This window comes from Xenopus tropicalis, chromosome 8 (assembly GCF_000004195.4).
Source record: "Xenopus tropicalis strain Nigerian chromosome 8, UCB_Xtro_10.0, whole genome shotgun sequence".
Lineage (NCBI taxonomy): Eukaryota > Metazoa > Chordata > Amphibia > Anura > Pipidae > Xenopus > Xenopus tropicalis.
The window spans coordinates 67176873-67191660 of record NC_030684.2 but is presented as its reverse complement, the minus strand read 5'-3'; the positions used below and the strand labels follow the sequence as shown (position 1 = coordinate 67191660).

Below are 14788 nucleotides of genomic sequence, written 5' to 3'. Positions count from 1 at the left end.
AATATCCTGATAGCATGTTATGGGCTAAGGCACAGCGTACACTGATGCACTGTACGTTTCTTCTGCCTTGCTAATTACAGGAACCCATTTATGCATTGTACACTACTTGTGGCACTGACCATTGTTATTGAAGCCTAATGCTCTAGTATGCCCGCATCAGTGGGTAGCAAGTGCCATATTTACTTATGTATTTTTACTTATATAACAAGTTTGTCAACATTGAGCAAATCTATAGCAAGTTGCATTGCACGCTTTTTTTTTTTTTTTGCTTAAAGGAGAAGGAAAGGCAAAGTCACTTGGGGGTGCCAAGTCAAGTGACTTGAATCGCATACCTTTTACCCCGGGTTGGTGCCCCTGTTGGGAGAGAACAGTACCAGCCAGGGGTACCTGTAGCGCTTCCTACTTCCTGTATCGCTCGCGCGCGCATGCGCAGTAGAGTGAAAAGACGAACTTTAACAGAGAAGACGGCTTTTCACTCTACTGCGCATGCGCCTATTGTGTAGTCGCAGCGAAACGAAGCCGGAAGGAGGAAGCGCTCCAGGTACCCCGGGCTGGTGCTGTTTTCTCCTAACAGGGGCACCAGCCCAGGGTACGAGGTAAGCGATTAAAGTCACTTGGGGGTGCCTAACATTTTAGCACCCCCAAGTGACCTAGCCTTTCCTTCTCCTTTAAGCACAAAGACTCTAGAATCCTGAGTAAAAAGAATCTATTGTTGCTCAAAAACATGGCATATTGCAAAGATTTTTTGCACTTTGTGCTTATGCCCATTTAGCAAACAAACCGTTACTGCAATTTTTAATGTCCAGTTTTTGTTAATGTTAAAATTTAGCTCTTTAATCATATCAGCATTTGTTTTACTGCACTGCTGTAGGTGGTTTATTGTCTATTTAGTGGTTTATTGTCTATTTATTTGTCTATTTAGTTTAAGTTGCTAAGATGGAATTGTTAAGATAATACTGTAGTTGAAGCTGACATGCTGGTTTTCAGTATAAAGTTAGAAAACATCACATGATTCTTCAATCTCAGGATCATGCAAACTGAAAAATGCTTCATGACAAAATAATGCTGTTGCTTTACAACTCTGCAGTACTTTTATCAGTCAGAATTCCAAAGAAAAACATCCTTTATTTCAAAAGGCTAATTGTATACTAAGTTAAAGCACGTAGATAACAATATGTAATACAGGTATTGGACCTGTTATCCAGAGTGCTCAGGACCTGGGGTTTTCCGCATAAGGGATCTTTCCATAATTTGGATTAAGTCTGCTAAAAAAATATTTAAATAATTAATAAACCCAATGGGCTTGTTTTGCCTCCAATAATGATTGAGTCTATATTAGTTGGGATGAAGTAAAAGTTACTGTTTTATTATTACAGAGAAAAAGGAAATCATTTAAAAAAATTGGAATTATTTGCTTATAATGGAGTCTACTGTATGTACTACCAGCAACCACGGCTCCTAGTAAAAGTACAGTGGCAGAGCGGAAAACTCTGAGCAAAACATGTGTTTGTGTAACAGTAAGGGGAATCCACCAAAGTGCAGTAAATCTGGATTTTGAGTAAGAAATAATAGGGGAGTTCAAAACATTTCATCACTTTGTAGTCACTCCACAACCTGAAGACCCACATTTTGCGTGTTTTTGGAGTTATTAACTCCATATTTCAGGTGATAATAACATCAAGATTCAGAAAGACGGTATAATAGTTTGTTATAATGTTTTAACAATAAGAAAAAGCAATTGGGCATAGGATGGCATTTAGAAAACCTGGAATTCAGGCACTTGTGAATTGCGTTGTTTCTGCTTTTTGATTTATGATTTTGCTCCCATTTAACGCCAGTAAATAGCTTTAAGCTTTCAAGACCTTTTATTATTTATTAACATAGTCACTATTAGGACATTTGCATTCAGATGCAATGATTTAGACATTTTAACATTCCAGGCAAATTACCTCCTAATGGCATCAAGTGCTCCCGTGAATGAAAGTTCGTAAATGATTTAATAGAATCATAAAAATGTAGCTCTCTAGCTCTAAATTCTATTCTCAGTATTTTCAACCTAGTCATAGATTAAAGAGTTAATTTCTATAACTCTTCTATTTATTATAAAGGTTAAATGGGTGCATGTGTGTGTATACTGCCAGTTTAAATATCATGTGATATCAGAGATAGCCATTTATCATTTAAAGGAGAACTAAAGCTCTTATCTAATATCTATTATTAGACGCACAATATACTTTCTTTACACAAGTTCCCCAAGCCTCAGGTTCGGATTGGGCCGCTGGGACACCGGGAAAAATCGCGGTGGTCCCCGGCGGCCCAGATCCGACCCTTGTTGGCGCTCCCCCTGCCCGACTGTTCCTCCCCTGGGTATTTACCTACAAAATTACCTACATTGTATTGGAGTTGCAAGAGAAAGCACTAACTCTTTATGTTCCAAGGGGCTGTAAGAAACAGTAACACCAAAAAATGAATCTGTAGCAGTTGAGTAAGCCATTCAAAGGAGAAAAGGCTTAGGTCAGATAGAAGATAATGGTGTTTTACAGAGCTGTTATTTAATCTGCTCCATTTAGCCCTATTTTAATTGCATCTGTTGCTACACATAAGCTTATTTATATAAACTATAGTTGTATTTCTGACGCAAACAAATCAGTTTTACCAGTGGAGGGCAAAAGTACCTTGTATTATATTTACTTTAAAACACTTAATTGTTGGTGTTACTGTTTCTAGAAGGAGGAATAATCCTTCTATAGGCTAAAGTGTAAATGAACTGTACTGCAGCCTATAAAAGAATCACACTGCCCAGTGTGACACTAGTGCATGCTAGTAACTAATAAGTTTAGTACTGCTGGTATAGTGGGGGTTTGTGGGCAGCAAACTGGAAAATGATGTTCAATGTTGATAAGTGCAAAGTTATGCACTTTGGTAGAAATAATATAAACGCGAACTATCTACTGAATGGTAGTTTGTTGGGGGTATCCTTAATGGTTTTTGTAGATAACAAGTTGTCTAATTCCAGGCAGTGTCATTCTGTGGCTACTAAAGCAAATAAAGCGCTGTCTTGTATAAAAAAGGGCATTGACTCAAGGGATGAGAACATAATTTTGCCCCTTGGTAAGGCCTCACCTTGAGTATGCAGTGCAGTTTTGGGCTCCAGTCCTTAAGAAGGATATTAATGAGCTGTAGAGAGTGCAGAGACATGCAACTAAACTGGTAAAGGGGATGGAAGATTTAAGCTATGAGGTTAGACTGTCGAGGTTGGGGTTGTTTTCTCTGGAAAAGAGGGGCTTGCGAAGGGACATGATTACTCTGTACAAGTACATTAGAGGGGATTATAGGCAGATAGGGGATGTTCTTTTTTCCAATAAAAACAATCAATGCACCAGAGGTCACCCCTTTAGATTAGATATCCAAGGCTATTGTGATACTAATATCTACAGTTAGTATTAGTGGTTGTATATATAGTTTATGTATGTGAGTGTATAGATTGGTAGGTGTGGGTTGTGTGTGCTGGGTTTACTTGGATGGGTTGAACTTGATGGACTCTGGTCTTTTTTCAACCCTATGTAACTATGTAACTACTATGTAACTATGTGTGCTTGGCAGTACTTGAAAGAAAAAAAATGTAAACTTTCATAATAACACACCTGTATCACAAAGGTGATACCTCACTTTTGTACCTGAGGTTATCTTGAGTTGGAAACATTGTAAACCCACATCCTTACTCGTTATTACCTTTTAACCCCTCCACTGCTGCCTTCTAATGAGTCAAAGTCTCACTGTACATCATTGGTTGGTAATGTTTTGATATATGTAAGTGATAAACAACAGCTAGGGAGTGCAGCATATTTGGAAATGTTTGCAGCATCAGTTCCATTTGCTTGCACATTGCTGCCATTGCCCTGCTCATGTGAGTTAGGACTTTGCAGTGCTTAATGCAGTTTGTAGCCTTTTCCAACGTGACCAAGATATACAACTAGGGTACTGGCACATTAAAAAATACTAAAAAAAGCAATTTCCTGAAATTAAGCTGGGTTGCAACAAGTAATATGTTTTACTTGCGGCGATCCAAGGGTAAATGAAGGGGAAGGCATTTTCTTGAGTTTTGCCATCCACGGCAGCACAGATATACTACGGGTGACAAATCTCCCTGTGTGCCAGTACCCCTAAGGCAAATGTCCCACAGAGCAAATTCGTCGCCTGTGAAAGACCTCTAGTCGCCAGTGGAAAGGCCTACACATCACTTCAGCTTTGCAAAATCTCGCAACATTTCCTCCTGCAGGCAACTTCATGTGACTTTGTAAAGTCAAAGCGATAAGTAGGCCTTTCCACTGGTGACTCCTATTGTTGCCAGTGGAAAGGCATTTTGGAAAGGTTAGTTGCCTGCTGTAGAGATCTATTGCGGCCGACTAACTCGCTCCATGGGGCATTAGCCTTAAGGTGAAAATATGTAGTCCAACTTTCATGATATGGTGTAAACATGCATGTTGCTGATTTGGAAATGATGTGATCTGACTATCCACACAGATTGCTATTCAGCACATTGAGATATGCAGTGTGAGTCTTCTGTTCCTCTCTGCATCTGCTGGATGCCCCATCCACCTGTTAAGAAGGGGCATTTGCAGAAAAGGTTTTCAGCTTGGACAGTCTGTAATCAAAAAAAGTCACAGCAGGGTCTGTGGAAACTAAGCCTTTCCCAAGGGCATTCCATGCCCAGATGCTATGACAATCAACTAAGCTGCCTGTACAAATTTGACAGTGACTTTAACTCAGAATCACAGAATTTTAAATACTAGAAATAACAGAAATAGTTATCCAGTAAATAAAGACCTCAAAGTGCATTACTGGATAGTAAATTTTCTGAACATAGTAAAGGAAGGAAACCTTGCACTATAGTGTATTGCTGGGCGCACAATGTGTAGTTTAATTAGGATAAATATATTTCAAGAAACACAACTTATTGGTACACCTGATTTCATGCAAACATTTCAAGACCTTTAATTTAAAAAATAGTAAAGAAAAAGTAGGAAATTATAATGTTAGCCTAACTTGTATCTATTAATGGGTCTGTTGCTTATAGCAAAATGTAACCAACTATAATGCCACTTATGTTGCAATGTTACAGCATTCAGTTGTAATCAATTTATCTTGGTGCTAGGAATAGCATTTCAAATTGCTTCAATCAGTTATTCAACTGGTATCATTCATGTAACAACTCGTCGCGCCTATATAATGATTTAGATTTTGTCCAGCTAACTAAGGCGTTATTCCTATCTTTTAGGGTGAATTCCCCATAATCTATCGGCATCAGGCCAAAATTGATAGTGAGTTAAATTGACTATATAATGGCACAGCTGGTTCCTTTTATATTATTATTGTTAGGTGTTGGCAATCTTAACAGTCAAAATGTACATTTATCTTTGCACAGCTCACATTCACTCAACACATCAAATTTAAAGCTGCTGCGACTACATCACACCACTACAGCATCAAATTTGTTGTAGTAATAACCAGTTCTCACCGATTCACAAATCGTGCTCAACAGTTGTGCCAACTACTGACATCACATATACCTCGGCACGGCTGTGGCTAACAGATATATTGTCATGACTCCCCACAAGCTACAGAACATCGCACAACAAATTAATTAATCAATCAATTATAGCCCTCAGCCAGCGATTATAGCCCTATAGCCCCGGGTGCCCTGAGGCCACCCCCCCGCAAGCGCACATGCGTGAACACCCCATATGGGAGCAAAATTTCAAAATTATGCTGCGGCAGGGCACATGTCGCCCCTAAGTTTGTGCCGCCCTAGACCCAGGCCTTTGTGGCCTTGCCACAAATCCGGGCCTGCCCTCAGCAGACGTGCCTACTACTAACATCATATATACCTCAACACGGCTGTGGCTAGTAGGTACATCAGGTAACAAAATGCAGATGCACGTTTCGCAACAAGCTATTCAGGCGAACTTTCTGAACATGTCAGTAATGAAAGGCTGCTGCTAGAAACTACTGACTACCATAACAATAAGTAACAGGGTTAAAAGGTAAAGTAAGAGCAGTCACCTCATCTGACTGCTGTTCCATCCAAACTTTTAAGCCCATATTCTCATTTTGCAGTGTCCTAACTAGAAGTTACTGTGCCCCACAGCAAATTCACTTAAAGGGGACCTGTCACCGTAAGAAATAATTCTAAATTGTTTTCTATTGTGTTTGTCAAGCAAAATAAACTTTACTTACACTGTATAAATGATTTTAATCTTATTTTCTTCAGCCTTGGAATTCACAATTGCAGCAAGCAGGCAGGTGCCATTTTGTGGACACTGTTATCAAAGCAGGCATTGCATCCTGCCAAAACCTTGTTTCTGTGCCAGTATGGGGGCACCCGATAACCATGCCCATGCACTGGCTACAAAATTACATGGTGAGGAGGGAGGGGAAATGTGAGGAGTGCAGTGACATCTAAGAAGTTCTGAATTGAAAGTGAAAGTAACTGACTGCCACACCTCTATGCCTAAGGCATAGAGGCGGGGCAGGCAATATATGACTGACAGCTAGGATTTTTAAATGCTTTTATAATGGGTATGGATGTGGTAATAAAAAAAATATTTTGGGTTTCATGTTTAATTTGAAAAGGGCTTCTATTATACAGCTTTTTATGTCTGGGTGACAGTTCCACTTTAAGGACCCTAAACACTGGGGAATAAAACATTTTCACCATATGACGAAATGGTCTACTTCCCTGGGAATGTATGGGTTTATGAGAAGCATTGTGATGAAACAGCAAATATTCTCATGCAACCCCCCCCCCACAAAAAAACAGTTTTGACCAGGTTTGGTACAAATCTATATTTCTTACTGATGTAGCCACTATGTACTTAAACCTTTTTTTTTTTTGGAATGCAAGATGTAGGTGTAGTTTATAGGAACTTGCCCTTCACCAATTGGCTATCATGATATAATCCCGGGGGTATACAGTATGTGATGCAGCAGATAACCACAATGGCTCATAGTCACATACTGCTTCTAACTCACATATTTCCTTTATTGTAGTTCAGCACAATTTGGCTAGCCTATCATGTATTTTTCCTACAGATACTATTATTTATTTTATCTGACACACAAACAATTGACTACTTTGAACTTGTGAAACACTGTGAGAGAGAAGTTACTTTGTAGCTGAAAGCTGCTCTTGTACAGGTATGCTGATACAGAATGGAACAACAATGAAACCACTAATGTTAGAAACAGGTAACACACATTAACAGTTATATGACATAATGGAATCACAAGTATGGGGTCATCAATTTTGAAGCCCTGAGGTGGGTAAGAATCTCCAGCTACTGTGATGCACTAAGGCAAAGGGAGGGTAGCACTATGTGACTCACAGATGGATGGTTAAATATTTTTGGTATAACTATGAAACAAGTCAGAGAAGGGAACAATATCATGGCATCACAATGTGCAGGTAGGGACAGTATATTGGCATCAGTAAAGAAGGAAGGGACAGAATCTTGGCATCACTATGGGAAGAAGGAGTAAGTACCTTGGCATCGTCAGTATGAGAAGAAAGGGGAAGTATTTTTGCATCACTATGAGAAAAAAACTTGTAGTGTCTTGGCATCATTATGGGAAGCAAGGGGCAGTATCCTGGTATCAGTATGAGAAGAAAGGATAACTATCTTGGCATCACTATGAGAAGGAAGGAGTAGCATCCTGGCATTAGGATGAGAAGGAAGTAGTAGTATCTTGGCATTAGTATGAGAAGGAAGGGAAAGTGTATTGGCATTAGTGTGAGAAGGAAGAAGTAGTATCTGGCATTAGTATGAGAAGGAAGGAGTAGCATTAGGATGGGAAGGAAGTAGCAGTATCTTTGCACTAGTATGACAAGGAAGGAGAAGTATTTTGTCATTAGTATGAGAAAGAAGGAGTAGTATCCTGGCATTAGTATGATAAGGAAGGAGTAGTATCTTGGCATTAGGATGAGAAGGAAGGGGAAGTATCTTGGCATTAGTATGAGAAGGAAGGAGTAGTATCTTGGCATTAGTATGAGAAGGAAGGGGAAGTACAGTGGAGGAAATAATTATTTGACCCCTCACTGATTTTGTAAGTTTGTCCAATGACAAAGAAATGAAAAGTCTCAGAACAGTATCATTTCAATGGTAGGTTTATTTTAACAGTGGCAGATAGCACATCAAAAGGAAAATCGAAAAAATAACCTTAAATAAAAGATAGCAACTGATTTGCATTTCATTGAGTGAAATAAGTTTTTGAACCCTCTAACAAAAAAAGACTTAATACTTAGTGGAAAAACCCTTGTTTGCAAGCACAGAGGTCAAACGTTTCTTGTAATTGATGACCAAGTTTGCGCACATTTTAGGAGGAATGTTGGTCCACTCCTCTTTGCAGATCATCTCTAAATCCCTAAGGTTTCGATGCTGTCTCTGTGCAACTCTGAGCTTGAGCTCCCTCCATAGGTTTTCTATTGGATTAAGGTCCGGAGACTGACTAGGCCACTCCATGACCTTAATGTGGTTCTTCTTGAGCCACTCCTTTGTTGCCTTTGCTGTATGTTTTGGGTCATTGTCGTGCTGGAACACCCATCCACGACCCATTTTCAGTTTCCTGGCAGAGGGAAGGAGGTTGTCGTTCAGGATTTCACGATACATGGCTCCGTCCATTTTCCCGTTAATGCGAATAAGTTGTCCTGTGCCCTTAGCAGAAAAACACCCCCAAAGCAAAATGTTTCCACCCCCATGCTTGACGGTGTTTTGGGGGTCATAGGCAGCATTTTTCTTCCTCCAAACACAGCGAGTTGAGTTAATGCCAAAGAGCTCTATTTTGGTCTCATCAGACCACAGCACCTTCTCCCAGTCACTCACAGAATCATTCAGGTGTTCATTGGCAAACTTCAGACGGGCCTGCACATGTGCCTTCTTGAGCAGGGGGACCTCGCGAGCCCTGCAGGATTTTAATCCATTGCGGTGTAATGTGTTTCCAATGGTTTTCTTGGTGACTGTGGTCCCTGCTAATTTGAGGTCATTAACTAACTCCTCCCGTGTAGTTCTAGGATGCTTTTTCACCTTTCTCAGAATCATTGACACCCCATGAGGTGAGATCTTGCGTGGAGCCCCAGAGCGAGGTCGATTGATGGTCATTTTGTGCTCCTTCTATTTTCGAACAATCGCACCAACAGTTGTCACCTTCTCTCCCAGCTTCTTGCTAATGGTTTTGTAGCCTATTCCAGCCTTGTGCAGGTCTACAATTTTGTCTCTGACATCCTTGGACAGCTCTTTGGTCTTTACCATGTTGGAGAGTTTGGAGTCTTCTTGATTGATTGATTCTGTGGACAGGTCTTTTATACAGGTGACTAGTTAAGACAGGTGTCCTTAATGAGGTTGACTAATTGAGTAGAAGTGTCTAACCACTCTGTGGGAGCCAGAACTCTTAATGGTTGGTAGGGGTTCAAAAACTTATTTCACTCAATGAAATGCAAATCAGTTGTTATCTTTTATTTAAAGTTATTTTTTCGATTTTCCTTTTGATGTGCTATCTGCCACTGTTAAAATAAACCTACCATTGAAATGATACTGTTCTGAGACTTTTCATTTCTTTGTCATTGGACAAACTTACAAAATCAGTGAGGGGTCAAATAATTATTTCCTCCACTGTATATTGGCATTAGTATGAGAAGGGAGGAGTAGTATCCTGGCATTAGGATGAGAAGGAAGGATAAGTATATTGGCATCAGTATGAGAAGGAAGGAGTAGTATCTTTGCACTAATATGAGAAGGAAGGTGTAGTATTTTACAATTAGTATAAGAAAAAATGAGTAGTATTTTGGCATTAGTATGAGAAGGAAGGAGTAGTATCTTGGCATTAGTATGAAAAGGAAGGAGTAGTATCTCGGTATTAGTATTTGGCATCACTATAAGAAGCAAGGGCAGTAACTTGGCATCAGTATGAAAAAGTAGAGGAAGTTTTAATGCTTCACTGGAATAAGAAATGGGCAGTATTTTTGCATAACTCCTCTAAGATGGGGCTGTAGAGAGAAGTCTGATCAGAGCCAAGGTTCCTAGGGTGTGGCCTTCACCATCAGAAGAAAGGACCGGGATTTGTGAGCCTCAGTTCCCTGTGCCTCCCTGTGCCCCCTGCCAGCAAGCAGCTCCCCTGAGCCCAGACCTATAGAGCCCTACCCCGCCCGGCACAAGCCCAGATGAGAGCGGAACAGGGTTGCACAAGTGACCGCAGCATGTAGCAAACTTCCTGTGCATCATGTCACGGTTGTGGCCCCGTTTCCCACAAGCTTAGCAATGGAGCCTGGGCGGGGGCGGGCTGGGCACTGGCGCACAGTGGGGGTCCCTATGGCACTATGGCAGGAAGTTACAGTCGGGATGCCCGGCAGGTACCAGCCTTGCTCTTACCAGTATAACGGAGCTCCTCACTGCCTCGGACACGCTCTGCCTCAGCTCCGCTGCGGTTCCCGGTCTGCTTAAGCGCTTGGTGAATTTTCTCACTTCAGACATATTGGCTGCTACTGTGTGCCAAGTGCCGGGTACAAGTGCCAGAGCCCCCGTCTCTCCCTCCTCGCTGTCAGGCTGAGCGGCTGCTGAGTGACAGTGCGTGTGTTACAGGGCGGGGCCTCAGTGCGGCTCCTCCCACTCCTGCCTCTCCCTTTCGCTTGCATTGCTGCGCTCTCCAAGTGCCTGCAACTGGGGGCAAAAGTGCAGGGAGCTAAAGTGCTGCTCTGATATCGGCAATTCTCATGGGCCAGCCTAATATATATATATATATATATATATACTGATTCCTGCAGCTCTTTGGGTATACTCACAATTCATCAGACACAAGAAACTGTAGAGCAGCGATTGCCTCAACCATCACCATCATCATTTATTTATGTAGTGAGTAAAGTGGCAGGGGTAGCATCGGGTGCCAACTAAGGTAGTAAAATCGCCATAGGTGCCATTGGGATTTATGTAAAAAATATGGTATAGTTGTTTACCTGGAAAAAAGTCTAGCACATTCTAGAAAATGTTATTCTATGTCTTATTTTCCCTGCTCATCCATTAAATTAAACAAATATAACCAGTGTTGGTGTCAGATTTATTGCTATGGCATGCAACATATACCCCAAGGGCATCAAAAACTGTAAACTGTAAATGAGTTTTCAGCCACAGTAATCAGTCAGCCTTGTGGCTGTCATATATATATATAAGGAATAGAAAGTTTTACTATGGCACCAACCTGCTTTATGGTGAAACAGGTAACATGCTAAAGTGGGTGATGTATTAACATGTTTGAACCGGGTCTAGTAACCAATAGCAATTAATCAGTGTATTTGATTTCAAATATTAACAGCAAATGCTTAGGTTGTTAAAACGTTACACCTTTTTTTTTTCATTTGCCTCAAACATAAAGTCCCTTATTGTCCTTCCACAGTTGCAACACTGTGTAGCTGGCCCAAAACAGACCTTAAGAATAAATGAATGAAATGTTGATTTTCTAAACATGTGTACAGATGGGGCAGACACAGTCACATGTTTGCCATATGGGCCACGTCTACTCCCTCATTTATTCTGAATAAAACCCACTCACATGCTGCAATTGTTTCAGGGAGCCGCCAGTGACTGGTTAGAGGCAGAAAATGTAAGGCACCCCTAGTAACTATAGTTGCTAACCACAGACCCTGGGCTGGTTCTCCTCCTTGCCAGCATGTTGAGTCTGCCCCTCTAGTATTGCCAGTCTGCCTTAAAGTAACTTGTGCATTTATTGCTCCAAAGCTGCTCTGGATAAAAGATAGGTCTTTGAACTTACAGTGTTGTGTCCAAAATATATTGCTAATATATTACAGGTAGTGATGAGCAAATCTGTCCCGTTTTGCTTTGCCAAAAAATTCGCAAAACTGAAAAATTCGCGAAATGTGGATACAGTGCAACTTTTTTGACACACGCAACTTTATTTGATGCAACCACAAATTTTCCTCACTTGCTGATCTTTTGCTGCAGTGAATTTTTGTGAGGGTTTTGCAAAACAAATTTGCCGATGGTGAAATGTGGAGTTTTGCTGCGAATCCATACCAGGCAAAACATTTTGCTCACTAATCACAGGATATTCTTTGCATATATTTTATATTTTCACCAAAGCTGTTCCATGTGTACAATTTAAGCAATATAAGGGCATATTTATCAAATGATGAAGTTAGAATTCATAACAGTTTGCCAGATGTGAACTTCACAGCTTTCTTATTATTTGTATAGGATTTTTTAGAGACACACTTATTAAAACATGAAAACAGAATTTATCACTGTTCACTAGAGGTAAACTCCACAGTTTTTTATTCCCTTGTATAGTATTTGTAGGTGTATACATGGATTAAAGTGGGAACTAAATTTTAACCATTTGATATAGATCCCCAAATGAACAGAATGCTCTGGGTGATTGGAGACCCATAGAGTGGTGGACTTTGTTTTAGCTCTGATGTTAGAATCATGATGACCATACAAAATACAAGGACGGCAATATTCTGTACAGGAACTAACAGTAAAATACTATGATAAAGAACATTATTCAGTTACTGAGATGGTGGCATAACTATATGTGGCTGGACCCTCTCTGTAGCATGCACATCCACTCCTACCTAGCCCCACCCCCAACCACCTGCACGCTCACCCGTTCCTTGCAACCTCCAGTTCTCAGGTAGGAGAGTGGCTGGGGCAGGGGGATTTCTGTAGAGGTAATAGACCCTTAAGTCAGGCCTTCCTCTATAGTTGCACCATTGCTAAGATCACAGTTATTCTTAGTATTTCAGCCATCCCCAACCACTGGCTCGCGAGCAACATGTTGCTCACCAACCCCTTGGATGTTGCTCTCAGTGGCCTCAAAGCAGGTGCCCATTTTTGAATTTCTGGCTTGGCTTTTCGAAGCATAAAACCATGTGTACTGCCAAACAGAGCCCCCTGTAGTCAGCGAGTCCACATTGGGCTACCAAATAACCAATCACAGCCCTTTTTGGGCACCCCCTAGGAACTTTTTTCATGCTTGTGTTGCTCCCCAACATTTTTTATGTTTAAAGGTTGCTTACAAGTTAAAAAGGTTGGGGATCCCTGTTAAGTATTTGGAGCAATTTTGGGTAATTTTTGTTTTTCAGTGTGTGCATATCACCTCTCTAATTGCAAGCATCTTTGATAATCTGTTGTATACAGAAAACATCAAGCTTCCCAGAGAGCTAGCTATTTAAAGTTAAATAATAATATCTAGGAACAAAGAGCCCTGAAAATTTAAAATATACTAAAATGCCTTGACTTCTAGGAAACAGCGTACAAAATGCATCATTACCACTTCAATTGCAGTTGATTTCCCTTCCTCAGCATTCACTTGTACCACCACAGGAATAGGATCGAAAAGTTTGCTATTCAAATCTATATACTGACCTACTATCTGGTGTAGCAATATGTAGCACCTAACACTGGAGTCCCTGTTTGTCTTTTGTAAAGTATGGGCACTATGCACTGTAAGGAATGCATATTTTTCTCAGGGCATAATCTATTGTCTCCTATGGACATGCATCAGGATGTCTATACCCAAAACCAATGCATGTCACTGACAACTATATTTCCCCATGTATGTTTGCAAATGTGGATTTTGTCACCTCTTGTTTACCCTGGTTACACAACTTACTACAAATCAGCAATTCAGTATGCTGCCAGGCTTGGTTTGTAATAGTGGTATTACAGTATATATCTCTAGAGGCCACAGTTATAATATGGCTTCCTATTTAAAAAAAACTTATAAATGGAACCTAATCTGCTTGGGACAGACAGTGTTAAACTACCAGACACTAAAGTCATGTCTTTGTCAAGGGACCAAACAGCATTGCCCTGGAGGTGATTGATTGGGAAAGAGCGGGGTTGAATAGAGGGTACTCAACCGACAGTAAAAAGCCACAGAAAACAAAGAAGCATTTTGTATTGCAGCAAGTAGATCATTTGTGCCTTAATGTTAGTATATGCAACTGACCAGCAGATGGTTAGATATAAGGGAGTCTGCTGGCTCCAAATGTACAATAAACTCAGTTTCTCCAAATACATTGCTTCCAGGCACAAAAATGGAACTTTCAATCAAGAACACCAGGCAAAGAGCACAAGGACTACTGTCGGTTTGATTATCTCCCTTAAAAAATACGCAAGAGCCATGAATATCCTGTAAATTTTATCCTTATTATAGACAAAAGCCAATAATATCCTGTGAATTACATCCTTATAAACAGCGCTCCGTGATCATAGGCGGAGGGTGACTTTTTTGTTTGGGGAGGCTAAAGATGGTCCATACACAGACTGACCTACAGCTAATGTGACACTTAGTGGATTCGCTGCTGGTGTAAAAAATTAACCTCCCAACTACCTCTTGCCGTTCCCATTGACTGCCAGGGATACTGTACAAAAGTGCGGGGGGTGCTTTTTTTTTTACCCTAGAATGTTTAGGATGTAAAAGTATTCATACGCGCACTTCTGTGAGGGGATCTGCAAACATTTGTGTTTGTGATCAGTTAGCTTCAAGGGGTAGTTCGCATTCGAATTCACTTTTATTTTTAATGGTTTTTCAGTTATTTAGCTTTTTGTTCAGCAGCTCTCCATTTGGTATTTCAGCAGCTATCTGGTTGCTAGGGTGTTATTTACCCTAGCAACCAGGTAGTGGTTTAAACAAGAGATGGGAATATGAATAGTTAAGGGGCCTACTTGGAAAAATAAATAATACAAAATTATAATAATAATAAAATTGTAGCCTCACA

At 40.5% G+C, this 14788-nt stretch overlaps 1 protein-coding gene across 2 annotated transcripts in view; it reads right to left on the bottom strand.

Annotated features, from left to right (window-relative positions):
• Nucleotides 1–10638, bottom strand: part of dock11 (dedicator of cytokinesis 11) — a 146791-nt gene extending 136153 nt beyond the window's left edge. For both annotated transcript variants that reach the window (XM_031891416.1, XM_031891417.1), the window contains exon 1: nt 10422–10638. In XM_031891416.1, the coding sequence (XP_031747276.1) occupies nt 10422–10523 (102 nt within the window). In that variant the 5' untranslated portion in view covers nt 10524–10638. The remainder of the gene's footprint in view (nt 1–10421) is intronic.
• Between the last annotated feature and the right edge of the window lie 4150 nt (nt 10639–14788).